Source organism: Cheilinus undulatus, linkage group 23 (assembly GCF_018320785.1).
Source record: "Cheilinus undulatus linkage group 23, ASM1832078v1, whole genome shotgun sequence".
Lineage (NCBI taxonomy): Eukaryota > Metazoa > Chordata > Actinopteri > Labriformes > Labridae > Cheilinus > Cheilinus undulatus.
Window position 1 is genome coordinate 13,467,271 of NC_054887.1, and position 13,973 is coordinate 13,481,243.

Consider the following 13,973-nt stretch of genomic DNA (forward strand, 5'->3'; position numbering starts at 1 on the left):
TGACAAAACGAACAGCTGGCAAAATCGGTTTGTTTTTCACTATTTCTGACTATTTCATTCATCGCCAACCGCGCCCGCACCTCTTGCATATGGCGCCCGAAAATGGCACACGTATTGATGTCGTCACAATAAGTGGCCGGAAATCGTCGCTGTCAGAGCCGTTGTACACAGAGGAGAATGGCTGGGTTGCTGAAGAAGGTACGTGTAGAGGTCACGATTTTGTTTGTATCTCTTAAGTTCACAATAAAACTGAACTTTGCAAACCAAATACACATTTTTAACATCAATACGTGAATATAAATCTACTTAGCTGACATATGGCTCAAACGCCCGGTTAAAAGTTTGAAACGAGATGCTGCTCTGTGTTAGCCATTAGCTGTTTTGCTTGCTCTACTTAGCAAGATGTACTAGCCGGGAGTGTTTGGCTTAATGAAACCTTCGGTTTCCTTAATGAACCGTGGATTTGTAATAACTCAATGTAAAGAAAAACATAAATTCTTAAATGTCCAATTGGTTAAATATTCACTTGTGCCGTTCGAAGTGAGGCTACCCATAGTTACACGTCGGCTAGCTGTTAGCAGTCACTACTCAGAGGTAAATCTGAGCTGAAAAGCACACCGAACTACTTCACGTCATTCCTAGGACCCAAAATCGCGTCCATTTGCTCTTCAAGTCTTTAAAAATAAAAATATAAAATTGTTTTAGAACATTAGTAAATGTGTTATTGACACCATAATGTACTATTTTGCAAATGTTTAAACGGGCACAAACTGAGTTATCCCCACCACAGTGATTAAACCAGAGCACATAGGCAGGTAGACGCAGTTAAGGCTGAAGTTCAAACCGAGCCTGAGAATGGGGAAGAAAGGGGATTTATCTAATTTTGAATGTAGCATACTTGTTGGTGCAAGACGGGCTGATGTAAGTATTCCAGAAACTGCAGATCTACTGGGATTTTCACAAACAACCATCTCTAGGGTTTACAGAGAATGGCAGAAACAGGGAAAATATCCAGTTAGCGCCATATGTGTGGACAAAAATGCCTTATTGATGTCAGAGGATAATAGGACAGACTGGTTCGAAATGGTAAAAAGGCAACAGTAACTCAGATAACCACTCATTACAACCAAGGTCTGCAGAATACCATCATTGAACACACAACGCCTCAAACCTTGGAGCAGATGGGCTACAGCAGAAGAAGACCACACCAGGTCAGCTAAGAACATAAAACTGAGGCTACAGTTTGCTCTTGCTCACTAAAATTTGACAATACATGAATATTTGAAAAACGTCTGGTCTGATGAGTCTCGATTTTAGCTGCGGCATTCAGATGGTAGGGCCAGAATTAGGCCTAAACAACATGGAAGCATGGATCCATCCTGCCTTGTATCAGCTGTTCAGAGTGGCGGTGGTGGTGTAATGGTGCAGGGTTTATTTTCATGGCACACTTTGGGCCTCTTAGTACTAACTGAACATTGTTTAAATGCCACAGCCTACCTGAGTATTGTTGCTGACCATGTCCATCTATGTATGACCACAATTTACCCATCTTATGATGGCTACTTCCAGTAGGATGTCCATGTCACAAAGCTCAAATCATCTCAAGCTGTTTTACTTGAACATGGCAATGAGTTCACTGTACCCTGGTGGCCTCCACAGCTATCAGATCTCAATTCAATAGAGCACCTTTTGGATGTGTTGGAACAGGGGATACGCATCATGGATGTGCAGCTGACGAATCTGCAGCAGCAGTGTGATGCTATCATGTGAATATGTCACAAATTCTCAGGATTGTTTCTAATGCCTTGTTGAAACTAAGTAAAGCAGTTCTGAAGGCAAAAGGGGGTAAAACCTGGTACTAGCTAGGTGTACCTAATAAAGTGGCCACTGAGTGTAAATTTTAGTGTCATCTGCAAAGCAATGAAAAGATATATTTCCTTATAATAGCACCCAGTGGAAGCATATAGAGAGAATAAAAGTGGGGCTAAGCCCTGAGGGACTTCACGGGTAAAAGGGGCGGTATAAAGACACTCAAATAACATCACTTACCATTTGAAATGATTCACTCAATGTTCTGTAATTACTGCAGGTGAGCTGCATGTTTGATGAAGAAACATGTCACTACAATCATTCAGATTTAAGGAGAAAATGATATTGGCAGAAAAAAAGTTGTAACAACAGCATAAGATTAAAACTTTTTTAACATTTTACATCACACCCAATTTCATTTATTAATGGGAGGAATGTACTAGGGGATGTCTTTCCCATATTTCCAGATGGTGACTAATTTGGGGGGAAAAAAAAGGGGTCAGCAGATATACTTGGGCGGCTTTAAACACACCTTACTGGCCCAACCCAGTATTGTCAGTAATTAGGAAACACTTTTGTTACAGTCTGGATGTTGTGCCACTTTAAGAAGCTAATTAAGATGTGAAATGGTGTATTTTTTGCACGCAATACAAACTTCCTGTCAATTACACACACAATTATCTGTAACATACAAATTCATATTAATAATTAAGATTTACAAAATGCTTTGACAACTAAAGATAAAAAAATAAGCAGATGCTTAAAAAGTGACTCAATTTTAAAGTGATTCTCTTCTTTCCTTTAGACGACGGGCCTTGTCGGCCTGGCAGTATCCCAGAATCCTCATGAGGTGAGCATCATCCCTTGAAAATACACACCTGGTGCTATGAACTGTAGTCACACCACAGACTAATAAACCTTGATGATATGCATATTAATGTTTAAAATAAAAAGCGCGATAGTCATGCTTTCTTTTTGTCTTCCCTGTTCTTCTGTCAGCGTCTGAGGATTCTGTACTCAAAGATCCTAGCATCCGTACAGGCCATGCCACCAGACGCAGCTTACAGGAAGTACACTGAGCAGATGATCAATGAGAAAATCAACCACGTCAAAGCGGTGAGGCTGCTCTTATCTTCACAGATTGACTTAAACTCTTAAATAATTCAATTATGATTGTATGAGTCAAGTGTTTTTGCCCATTTTTAAGCCTGGAAAAACCTACTACATTAGCTTGTAATGAAGATATCACAACGCTACATTATTCAGCTGCAGTAGATTTACTGCTTTTTAACCAAATTTCTTTGAGATCCATGTTTTTAAATTGTTATTGCATATTAAAACACAAGGTGGCACTGTTGCCCTGTTGATAGCAGATTTTGTTAATGTAGTTTTTCATTTAGATATACAAACTTTTATCACCACCTATTATACATGTTTACATGTTTTTCTGATCAGGAAACTGATTCTACAAATAGAATAACAAGATTCTGTAAGAGACTGTGAATCCCCACGTCATTATGTAAGAGATGCTGATATGATTGTCTCTTCCCAGGAGCCTGATGTAGAGAAACTGGAGAAGAAGATCAACTGTGGGCAGATTGAAGAAGTCATTTTCCAGGTAGGTTTTTCACACAACCATAAACACCGTATGGAAACAGATTTTGTGCTCAGATTAACGCCGGTGGAATTCAGAGCTCTTCAGCTAAAGAATCAGCAGTGTTGCCGTCTTTTACACACCGTGTGCCTTGGCAGTTGTATACCCTGCTGTTATTTTATGTGGTCTTCCACCTAGAGGCCGAGTTGCTATTGTTCTTAAATGCTTCCACTTTCTATTAACATCAAACAGTGTACTATGTGTTAATTGCGGCTAAATAAATTGTTTTATAATTTAGTTTTTAATTGCTGAGCTTTCCATCAAAAACAACTCGTTAATTCTTTATTCAGGCACAGAGAAAGAGATAAAGAGCTGTGGTTGTGGTTTCAAATCTGAGACACAATCCAATAAATCCTTGTTATGTGGGTGCCGTTTCTTGATGTTGGACTTTAGTATTGAACACAAGACTGATTGTCAAAATTATCATGAAGTCGTTTTTCTTCCCTTAAGCTCCATAAAGCCTCTTCCTGTTGGTTTAAATGAGTAGTTAATGTGGTAAAATGTTACCGTTTGGTGGGTTCATGGTGGCTTTGGCTCAATCTGAAGCATGATGATTGATATGAATGCTGACATATTTCTATTTGTTTCCTGTGTTGCAGGCGGAGTGTGAGCTGGCTCTATCCAGGAAGATGGCAGAGTGGAAGCCCTGGGAGCCACTGGTTGAGGAGCCACCTCCAAACCAGTGGAAATGGCCCATCTGAGTTCACTTTGTGTATACATGCTGTGTGTGTGTTTTCCAGTCCCCTGCTTCTAATGAAGTACTGTACAAAGTAAAAGTCCTGTAATAGTCCCAAATTTATTCTCAAGAGTCTTCAATCAACATTTCACACAATGACAGCATTATTTCATGTACAGACATGGTTACATGAGTCAGTTAAAGGTTAGCACGCCCACACCATGGATCTAAAAAAAAAAAAATCACCATTTTAAAATATGAACCATCATTCTCCACAAAAAGTCCCTTCATTCAGCTGGTACTGTAAATATGATCATAAATAACATGGAAGCATCATTATGTAGTGTAGATGGACCAGAACTCGATGCTCCTCTTCACGGTCTGACCTCCTGCGAGCTGCTGGTTGCCCTCTGTAACAGCTGGAGCATGATGGGATAGATGGGAGCAAACTCCTTACCCTGCCGAGCCCTCACTGACTGCACATAGGCCTCCAGAGCACCCCTAAGAGGAAGACAGAAGAAGTACTTTGGTTGAATGACACTGTGGTGAGAAAACAGTGGTTGTGAGGTGACTGACTTGAGCTCTCATCAGACACAAGTATGAGTGTTTTAGATTGCATTACAAGCTGTGGAAGTTCATCTGAGTTATGACCTGACATCAGGATGAGTCCTAGTACGCTGCTTGATTATTTTAGTTCAGTTTATTTTAAAAATGTGTGGATATGCTTTGTCAGTGTTTTGTGAGGAAGGGGCAGATTATACAAGATAATATACACACATGCTATCACCAGTGTTAACGTGTCATCACACATTAACACATCATGAAATATACATTTACACACATGATCACATGTTAACACAGGCTAGCATACATTAACACATGCTGTCACACCTCATCACACGTTATCATGTTTTCACACATTAACAAGTAATCACATATTATCACCCGTTCACAAAAGTCATCACATGTTTGACATCATAAGTCAACACATTATCATTATTATCATTATATTACATTATTGTGTTATCAAATAGTCACACATATCAAAAGTCTACAAGTTGTCACATGATAACGCATGCTTATCACATTATCCTGTCTTATCACGTTACCACATGTTGATACGCATTTACACGTTATCACGCGTTAACACACTTTAACACCAGTTATCACATGTTAATGCACTCTTGCAGATGTTAACACATGCTATCACATGTTTACACCTTTACACATGTAATAACAGGTGCAAAAGTTATAACTCATTTTTAGTCAATCAAATGCTTACACATGTCACACAGTAACACATCATCACTCGATTACACATTATCACGTTAACACATTATCACCGGTAACACATGCTATCAAATGTCAACACATGCTATCACACATTTACGTGTTAACACATTGGCTATCACGTTAACAGTTTTATCTTAACAAAAAATAATATATGCTATCACACATACTAACACATTATTACATGTTAACATATGTTATTTCGTATACTGAAATGTTATAACATTTTAACACATTATGTCACATACGTACAATTCCTTACTATAGTTTTTGTTTGTTTTTCTTAGTGTGTGGATATTTGTTTTTATGCATGTTAGTATGTGTTGACATATATCAGTGCATTATCTTGTGGTGGAGTTGTGGGTCTCTTAGGTTTACAACAAGATCAGGATCTTCTCCTTTTTCAAGAGTCTTCAGATAACATCTGTCATAAATTTCAGTTATTCAAATAAGTACAGACTCATTGAATACCAGATTATCATTTATGCATTAGACACACGACAGATCCATTAAACACACACTTTGATGCTTAAATACCAAAGACAGTTTTTTTTTTGTTGTTTTTTTTTTTACCTGAGGAGAGTGAGTCTGTCTCTCTCAGAGGGATGGTCATCCAGCCACTGGGAGTAACGGGCGATTGACCACTCTGCTCTCTGTGTTGGGGAAAACATTAATTTAGTCTATGATAAGGTCAACATTTCTTTAAGAGTGTTCAAACAAGGTTTTAGGAATCTTTGATTATCTGTAAAGAATTATAAACCCAGTGAATCAGTGCATGTGTGAATGTACCTGGTGAGGTGACTTGAGCTCTGAAGGTGCTCGGGTGAACAGGAAGTGTATCAGGGTGCTGTAGGGGATCAGGTCACCTACAGCTGGACTGCTGGCTATCAGCTCACTGGTCTGAAACAGCAGAGGTCTGAAACAAAAAACATACATTATCATACTAGTCCATACTGGAAACAGTCAAAGAGACTGGACCTACTCTTTGTGAGGAAATTAAAGAGGATAAACGATTGTGATGATTATGAAATGTGCAAACAAACCTGAAGGAGCGCAGCATTCGGTATGGTTTCCCCAAATCAGAGACTCTCCTGCACAGAGGAGCCACCGCCATCTCCATCTGACATACAAAGAAAAGATACATTTCAGTCTGGTCAAGAAAAAGATCATAGGAAAGGACTCCAGTACTTTTTATGGACTTCATAAAAGAGGAGCCATGGTCTTAGGAGACAGAAACTTCCTTACCTGTGCAAAGTCTGCAGCCAGCCTCATCTTTCCCCCCTCCCCGAGCGGTCGCAGGAGACTGGTGTGTCGAATGAACAGCTCGATGGCTCGCTGAGCGATGGCCTCCGTGCTTTCGTAGATGAAGTCCACGCACTGGAAATGTCTGAAGTAGTCAGCCATCACTCTGGTGATGAAGCCCTGCAGCTCCTTCATGTAGAGGGAGCATGGGACATCCGGCTTATCAGGGGTGGCCAGAGGGCTGGGATAAAGACACAGAGACAAATCAGCAGGGGGATATTTAATGCTTTCTATTGCCAGTTCAATATCAGCATGCTGATATTGGTTATGTCATGTTGTATCTTACTGTATCAAATTACATGCCATCCTATTGCATTGTATCCTATGACATGGTCCCGTCTTATCTTACATCATATCATCCTGTTGTATTGTGATGTATTGCCTCTTTTCATATCATACACCTTGTATAGCACATTTTTTGTCTTGTATTGTGTCATTTGTAGTCGTATAATCTTGTATATGTATTACATATATACATGTAATACATATACATACCTACTTTAGCCTTGTATCATAATATTTTTCCTGTGGAGCTTGGTGCTACTTACTGTGCTTCAGAAACAGTACACAAAATACAGAAGCCTGCATGTGTTTATGAGCAGTAAGCTCTGTATGAAAAGAGACAACAGGGAGTGTTTTTTACAGATAAAGAAACCATAATTCACTTGATGTGGCTCATTTCCAGCAGCTATAGATCCTGAAAGTGGAAAGGAGATATTCCTCACCCTGAAAAGTCCTCCTGGTGCAGCGTGATGATGATGGCCTCTATGGAGTCACTGACTGACATCAGGAGAGGCTGCACGGCGCTGCTCATCAGCGCCTGAACTCCCTGAAAAACAAGAGAGAAACAGACAAACCGAGCAGGAATATTAACGCTATAGAAGAAGAAGAAGTCATGACCTGACAGCAGCTTCAAAGATCCTCTGAATCACATGAACTTTACTGCTCATTACCTGTGTCTTAGAGGCTCCCTGTTGCCACAGCAACCCGTCTAGACATGTGAGCGGTAGGTACATATGGATGAGGTCGGACTTACATCAGAAATACGGAGCTGTTTTCAGCTGGTGTCAATAAGAGCACCATGAAGGAGAGCCGCCACGACATCAACAAAAATTTAATATCTGATGCACTAGATTGTGTGCATGTTTTTGTGTTTAGGACTGAAATTCAACCCTTATAGGCTGCAGATCAGACTCTGAAGAATGACGTGCAGCAGGAATAAAAAAAAAAAATATGAGGGTAGTTTATTGAGCAGATGTCAGAGGTGCAGAAAATAGTTGGAAGCAAAGAAATTTAGAGGAGTCTGTGTGTGATGAATCTCTTTAAGAGGCACAAACACCAGCACCAAAACATTTCAGTTGTTCGGAAATAAAACCCAGACAAAAACATGTTTTCACAAGTTTTTATGAGCTAAACTAGACCAAAACAGACAAAAGATTAAGCATAAGTAGAAACATTTTATCTTTTAATAAGGATTAAGTGGGGTGCTAAATCTAGGCCTCCTGCAGAGTGAAAATGAAAATGAGTTTTTCTTACACCTAGTCTTAGCCAAGAAGAAAACCCCAGCATTTCCAAGTGTCAAGAACTGGAGTGAGAAGTATCATCAAGAAATTCAGTAAGAGCCACACAGTCCAGAACAAGCCTGACAGAGGTAGGAAGAGAAAGATTTCAAAGACCTTGGAAAGAAAATTAGTGAGAGATGTGTCTAAAGACCCCAGAATAACTGCCAAGAACCTAGTGAAGGACAGACATGTCTGGAATTGTAGTCTTAAAGAAGACAATCACTAGAGCCCTGCACAGGAATGGACTGCGAGGTTGCAGACCAAGAAAAACTCAGCAGAAGCCTGGAGAGAGATTATGCATACTGGAAGCGTGTCCTTTGGTCGGATGAAACTGAACTAGAGCTCTTTAGTCGTAGAGACGTTGATTATGTTTGGAGAAAGAAGGAAGAGGCGCATCGCCCAAAGAACACCATCCCCACAGTGAAACACAGCAGTGGAAGTATTATGCTTTGGTGCACCTGGAAATGGGAATCTCATAATGGTGGAGGGAATCATGAGGAAAGACTGATATGTGAAGATTTTGAAAGAAAACCTCAAGAAGTCAGCAGGAAAACTGGGTCTGGGTTGTTGCTTTGACTTCCATCAAAAATATATGTCACTCCTGGTGAAGAACTACCTCCAGAAGACCAAAATGAATGTTATAAAACCAAAGACTAACATTCATGCCAGAAGACCGTCAAATTTGTTAGAGTTTGAGAGACTGGCATACAAATGACTGCAGGCTGTTATCCAGTCATCAGAAGGGCCAATACTTCAGACCCTGGTAGTTTTCAGTATTTCTGAAATAATTTTGTTTCTGTGTGCAAAGTTAAATAATGTAAGCATCCAAAATACAAATAGTATGTTTGGAAAAGCTGTGTCAAACATTCCTTGCTCTGTTCAACAGCATTCGGGGAAATACTTGAAATAAATCATAGGGGGGTGCTTATAATTTCGATGTCAACATTCAACAGAATCTGCACTCAACATTTTAGAATTAAAGAAAAGTTCATGATGACATTAAAAAAGACAATATTAACTACACTGCATGCAAGAGGATTAAGGTAATAAATGAATTAGAAAATTAAATAATAAAAGTATTAAACCAGTTTGTTTTGATACCTCCAACGAAGAAGAGAGAGCCTCTGCAGCGGCCGGTGGACATGAACCCAATCCCGAAATTATCTGCAAAAACAGAACACAGTAAGTCAAAGCTTAAACAAACAGTATGTAAACTCACCTACAGGGGACCGATCAGAGATGTGAAAAGGGTACCCGCAAAAGTTGCATAGTGCTGAAAGCAGGTAACTGAAGCACTCTGTGTACTCATTCTCCCTGATGCAAATTATTGTTAAATTAGACTGACTCTGAAAAGGTTGTTTTGAGGTAAAAAAAAAAAAGTAAGACTTGTTTCAAGCTAGGGGTGTCCAAACTATGGCCCAGGGGACAAATGTGGCCTGCGGTGGTATGATTATGTTTGGCCTGCAGCAAATTCTAGACATAAAATGAAATATGGCCCACATTTGGACATGAAGCTTGTACTTGACTGTATTTTACATAATAGTTTTAGCACAAGGTGGAGCTAATAAGATAATCCTGTAAACAAACATCTTGACAAGAAGAATTTATTCATGTGTTTTATGCTAAATTGAGACAATACTGCACATTGTAAACATACTGGCAACCAAAATAAAAACAGTATTTTTTTTCTAACTCCCTGATGGGTTACAGTTGCAAATAGTAGTACCAAAAATATTCTAGGGGTAGAGCGTGTGGTAGCTAGGGTCAAACAGGGCCCCCTGAAATCTAACTGACATCCCTAAAAACCCTGGAAATTACTGTCCGTTTGCCTTGTCAGCCATTATTATCATAATTGAGATGAGTTGATCTCATGCAAGCCCACATCAGCTGACAGCCGGCGGATTTTCTCCAAGTACCCTATTTGCTTATCACTCTCATGCTGCCTTATTTAAACTGCTCTTGCCTGGCCATGCTCTGTCACTCTCCCTGCAAGCTGCTCTTGCAACCCTCCTCCACCCCAGCTACTCCTTCAGTCTGCTTCTGGCTTTATCAGTGTCATTCTGTTGTCAGTGATACCCGCTGTGCTCTGCTTCTCTCCCTGCCTCAGGCTTTCCTTATCAGCACAGGAAGAGCAGGAACATGTGTTGTTCCTGCTTGATGCTTTCCATGTAGGCTCATGGAAGGACAGGGGGATCCCTCACATTAATAACAGCAATAAGTGCTAATTGATAACTGCTAATAACAAAATATCTAAATCAAGAAATGTGTATTCCTTGACAAAGTGGTCCTGGCTGAACAGCCGTTTGGGCACACTCAATCACTAAGCATAAACTAACCTACATTATAGTGGTTTTACAAACTTTCATAAACCTCACCTTGTGGATATTAAAAATCCTTATATATTTTTGTATTCAGCCCTCAGTGGAAAGTTTGGCTTTAAGCTATTTTAAGAGGCTTATATCATATCTGTATGATGAAAGCCAGACTTTAATATATTTAAGACAGAAACATCATGATCTTCTTACAAGTCTAAACAATGCTGGATAAACACATCGATTTAACATGTCTACTGCTGTAGTAATCGAGTCTATCTTTGTCCTCCGTTGTTCTCACTGCCTGCCTGAGGATAAATCCTTTCTCTGTGTTCACACAGTCAAATTTTAAAGGCTGCAGGTTAAATATTTAATGCAGCAGTAATCTGTTTTTTAATGCTATTAATCAGGACGGCTGCTGCGCCCAGACCCAGCATACATGTTTAATGGAGGAAGCTGAGAACACGCTGCACCCTCGCTGCTTTCCCTTTTATTCCCCGTTCATTTCCTCTGCTTCCTTTTCACAGAGCGGCATGTTTAATAATCCACACACACAGGGCAAGGAGTGTGTGTGCCATGTTTAAGCTTGCACCAACACACCTGTTGACAATCGTTTGGAGAAGAAATTCCCTCAACTACTCAGTTAATTATGCATTGCAGTCAAGTACACAATGATACAGGAGCTGGCATTAAAGAAAGAAGTTCACTGCTGGTTAAACAGCTAATAATCTATTGAGAACACAGCAGCTTCAGAAGAAACTATCTTATGCAGCACCAAATGAAGAATAATCATTTTTCTGGTAGAGTAAGCACATACAAGCCTTCCATATCCTTCAGTAGGACTGCAACAAGATGCTTATTTTCCCATCAAAGCTGCTTACACACAAGACAGAAGATAATAAACGGAGGTTTAAGTGTCATATCTGTCTGGTAGTGACATCAAAAGGTATGAATGGCTATACATTGGGATGATGGGATTTCAAATTAAGATTGGGGGTACCCTGGAGAGTTTAATGAAGTGTTTTTTTTGAGGTGGTTTTGGCAGTTTTGTTGGCTGGCTGCCATGAAGCATCCCCACAACATGATGCTGCCATCACTGTGCTTCACAGTGATGATGGTGGGTTTGTGATGATGAGCAGTGTTTGGTTTTTGCCAAACATAGCATCTTATCTGATGGCCAAAATGCACTATTTTGGTCTCATCAGACTAAAGAACTTTCTTCCACTTGACCATGCAGTCTCCCACATGCCTTTTTGGCTAACTTGTTGAGATTTAATGAGTGGCTATCTCTTTGCCACTCTCCCATAAAGCTTTGACTGGTGAAGAACCTAGGCAACAGTCTCATCTCAGCTGCTGAAGCTTGTAACTCCTTCAGTGTAGTCATAGGCGTCTCGGTGGATTCTCTCACTAGTCTCCTTCTTGCATGGTCACTCAGTTTGTGAAGACAGCCTGGTCTAGGCAGATTTATATTGTGTAATCATTTCACTAGTAGAAACAAGACCCCTTGCAGATCTTTTACTCACACTGGCTTGTAAACTGTTCTTTGTAATTGTACTAAAACTTCCCATCAGTGTCATTAGTTCCATTTATAACATTAGTGTCTCTGAAAGTTCAAGGCATTGAAGTTCAATATTCATGATGTAAAATATGAAGATAAATACTCTGAATCTCATGTTATGAGTGTATGAGGGTTTCAGAAAGCCTCAGAAGATTTTAAGGCTTCATTACTGAGTTGTGTTATTCTAACTTTTGAAGGCAGATCTGGTGTGTTCGTCGGGAGGATTATAATGATAAAATCTGGTTGAAACTGTCCTTATGTCTGTGGCTTCCCACATTTTCTAATCAGATAAGATTTGAAAATCACCAAGAGAGGAGCCAGCCTTAATTGGTCCAAGAAAAAAGACTCAGTACCTGCCAACTGCTCTCTTCAGCAGTTATTGTTTCAGTCATTTTCAAGCAGAAGTGTCAAATATCTGCTTTTTTCAAAATCACAGTTTTTGCTGCTCCTTTCTTTATTTCTTTTACGACAGTGGCAATTTTCTAGGTTTTTACAGTTTGTTGGACATGAGCAACAATGTGAAGACATCTTTTTGGACTCACTTTTTGACACTTCATAAGCTATATTATCTATCAACTATTTTTTGCTAATAGCAGCCCTTGTCCCCAACCTGAACAACCATATTCTAGTGCATGTAAGAGCCTGATTCATTAGAGTACTGTGGAGCTGTTGTGCCTGCTTAAAAATGTGCACGAGTCAAAAACACACTATTTAATTCCAACACACATTTGTTTGTAGTTTTAGCCTCTTACCTTTGCGACAGCTTGCTGCAGACGATAGAGAGAGTTCACCACGGCAACGTTTCTCCTCTGACCCTCTGTTAACGGACCAATCACCTGGCTTGCATCACCCTGAGTGCACAGCTGCACACATGCATGCCATACAATTCATTAAAGTTAAACAGAACTTAAACATTAACTAAGGCTATGTAAGAAACAAACTGACTGATAAAGAGATGGAAGACACAATAAGGAATCTAAAATCACATACCAGCTGTTCCGACTTGACACAAAAGAGTTGGACGGTCTTTGCTGCATTCTTCGCCACAGCCAGAGAAAGGCTGGGATCCACCGATGCTACATTCAGCTCACTATAACAGAGGTTTGTATTGACTTTAGTGTGAGATATCTCCTTCTGTCAGAACAAATCCTACTTTTCTGTGTCATGTCAGAGTTTTTCCATCTTTAGTTTCTGTTCGAGCTTCTGACAAGGATATATGGACAAACAAAAGCTGTCAGAAACTTTCCACCAGTTGTCAGTCTGTGCTGTACTTGCCTGCTGATGGTCTTGATGATGCTGTCTAGCTCGTCATTGGACGGCGGGTTGCGTCCGCCCATCGGGAACACGAGGTTGATGGGATCGAACAGACGAGAGAGGGACTTGGAGAGGTACGCCGCCTCATATGGCTGCAGAGAGTCTTTCAGAGCTTTTTCTGGACTAAAACACGAAGAAAACAGAAAACATTCAATGAGTAGAAAATGAAAAAAAATGAATGAAAATAATAAAACAAACCAGAAAAGCACGGGGCTGATTAAGGCATTTGTTTGTCTTTTTTATCCTGTGTAAGATCTCTTTAAAGTGAGGCAGCCCCTTAAAACTTTACATTTAAATCTATCATCATATTATGAAGCCTACAATCAATTCACTGCCTCATATTGACATTCTGTGGAACATTCTCCTCTAATTTGTCATAATATCTGAGCTGACATTTATTGATGGAGCACTTAAACAGCAAAATGCCACTGTGTCTATCCTATAACTATTCAGAGTAAGCATGCTATGAAAACAGCGTGCGTGTAAGATAATATTA

The 13,973-nt window shown here is 39.8% G+C and overlaps 2 protein-coding genes across 2 annotated transcripts in view; one reads left to right on the forward strand and one right to left on the reverse strand.

Annotated features, from left to right (window-relative positions):
- The first annotated feature begins 133 nt into the window (after positions 1-133).
- On the forward strand, positions 134-4,258 carry ndufa5 (NADH:ubiquinone oxidoreductase subunit A5). The gene is made up of 5 exons (XM_041780466.1): positions 134-198; positions 2,615-2,659; positions 2,809-2,925; positions 3,362-3,427; positions 4,063-4,258. The coding sequence occupies exons 1-5, from the start codon at positions 178-180 to the stop codon at positions 4,162-4,164; spliced, it is 351 nt and encodes a 116-aa protein (XP_041636400.1). The 5' UTR covers positions 134-177; the 3' UTR covers positions 4,165-4,258.
- cog5 (component of oligomeric golgi complex 5) overlaps positions 4,241-13,973 on the reverse strand; it is a 69,869-nt gene continuing 60,136 nt past the window's right edge. Inside the window, exons 13-22 of the mRNA XM_041780464.1 lie at positions 13,439-13,600; positions 13,154-13,253; positions 12,916-13,026; positions 9,395-9,457; positions 7,457-7,560; positions 6,675-6,912; positions 6,473-6,549; positions 6,219-6,345; positions 6,003-6,082; positions 4,241-4,640 (exon numbers count right to left, since the gene is read on the reverse strand). Of these exons, the coding sequence (XP_041636398.1) occupies positions 4,514-4,640; positions 6,003-6,082; positions 6,219-6,345; positions 6,473-6,549; positions 6,675-6,912; positions 7,457-7,560; positions 9,395-9,457; positions 12,916-13,026; positions 13,154-13,253; positions 13,439-13,600 (1,189 nt within the window). The 3' untranslated portion in view covers positions 4,241-4,513. The remainder of the gene's footprint in view (positions 4,641-6,002; positions 6,083-6,218; positions 6,346-6,472; positions 6,550-6,674; positions 6,913-7,456; positions 7,561-9,394; positions 9,458-12,915; positions 13,027-13,153; positions 13,254-13,438; positions 13,601-13,973) is intronic.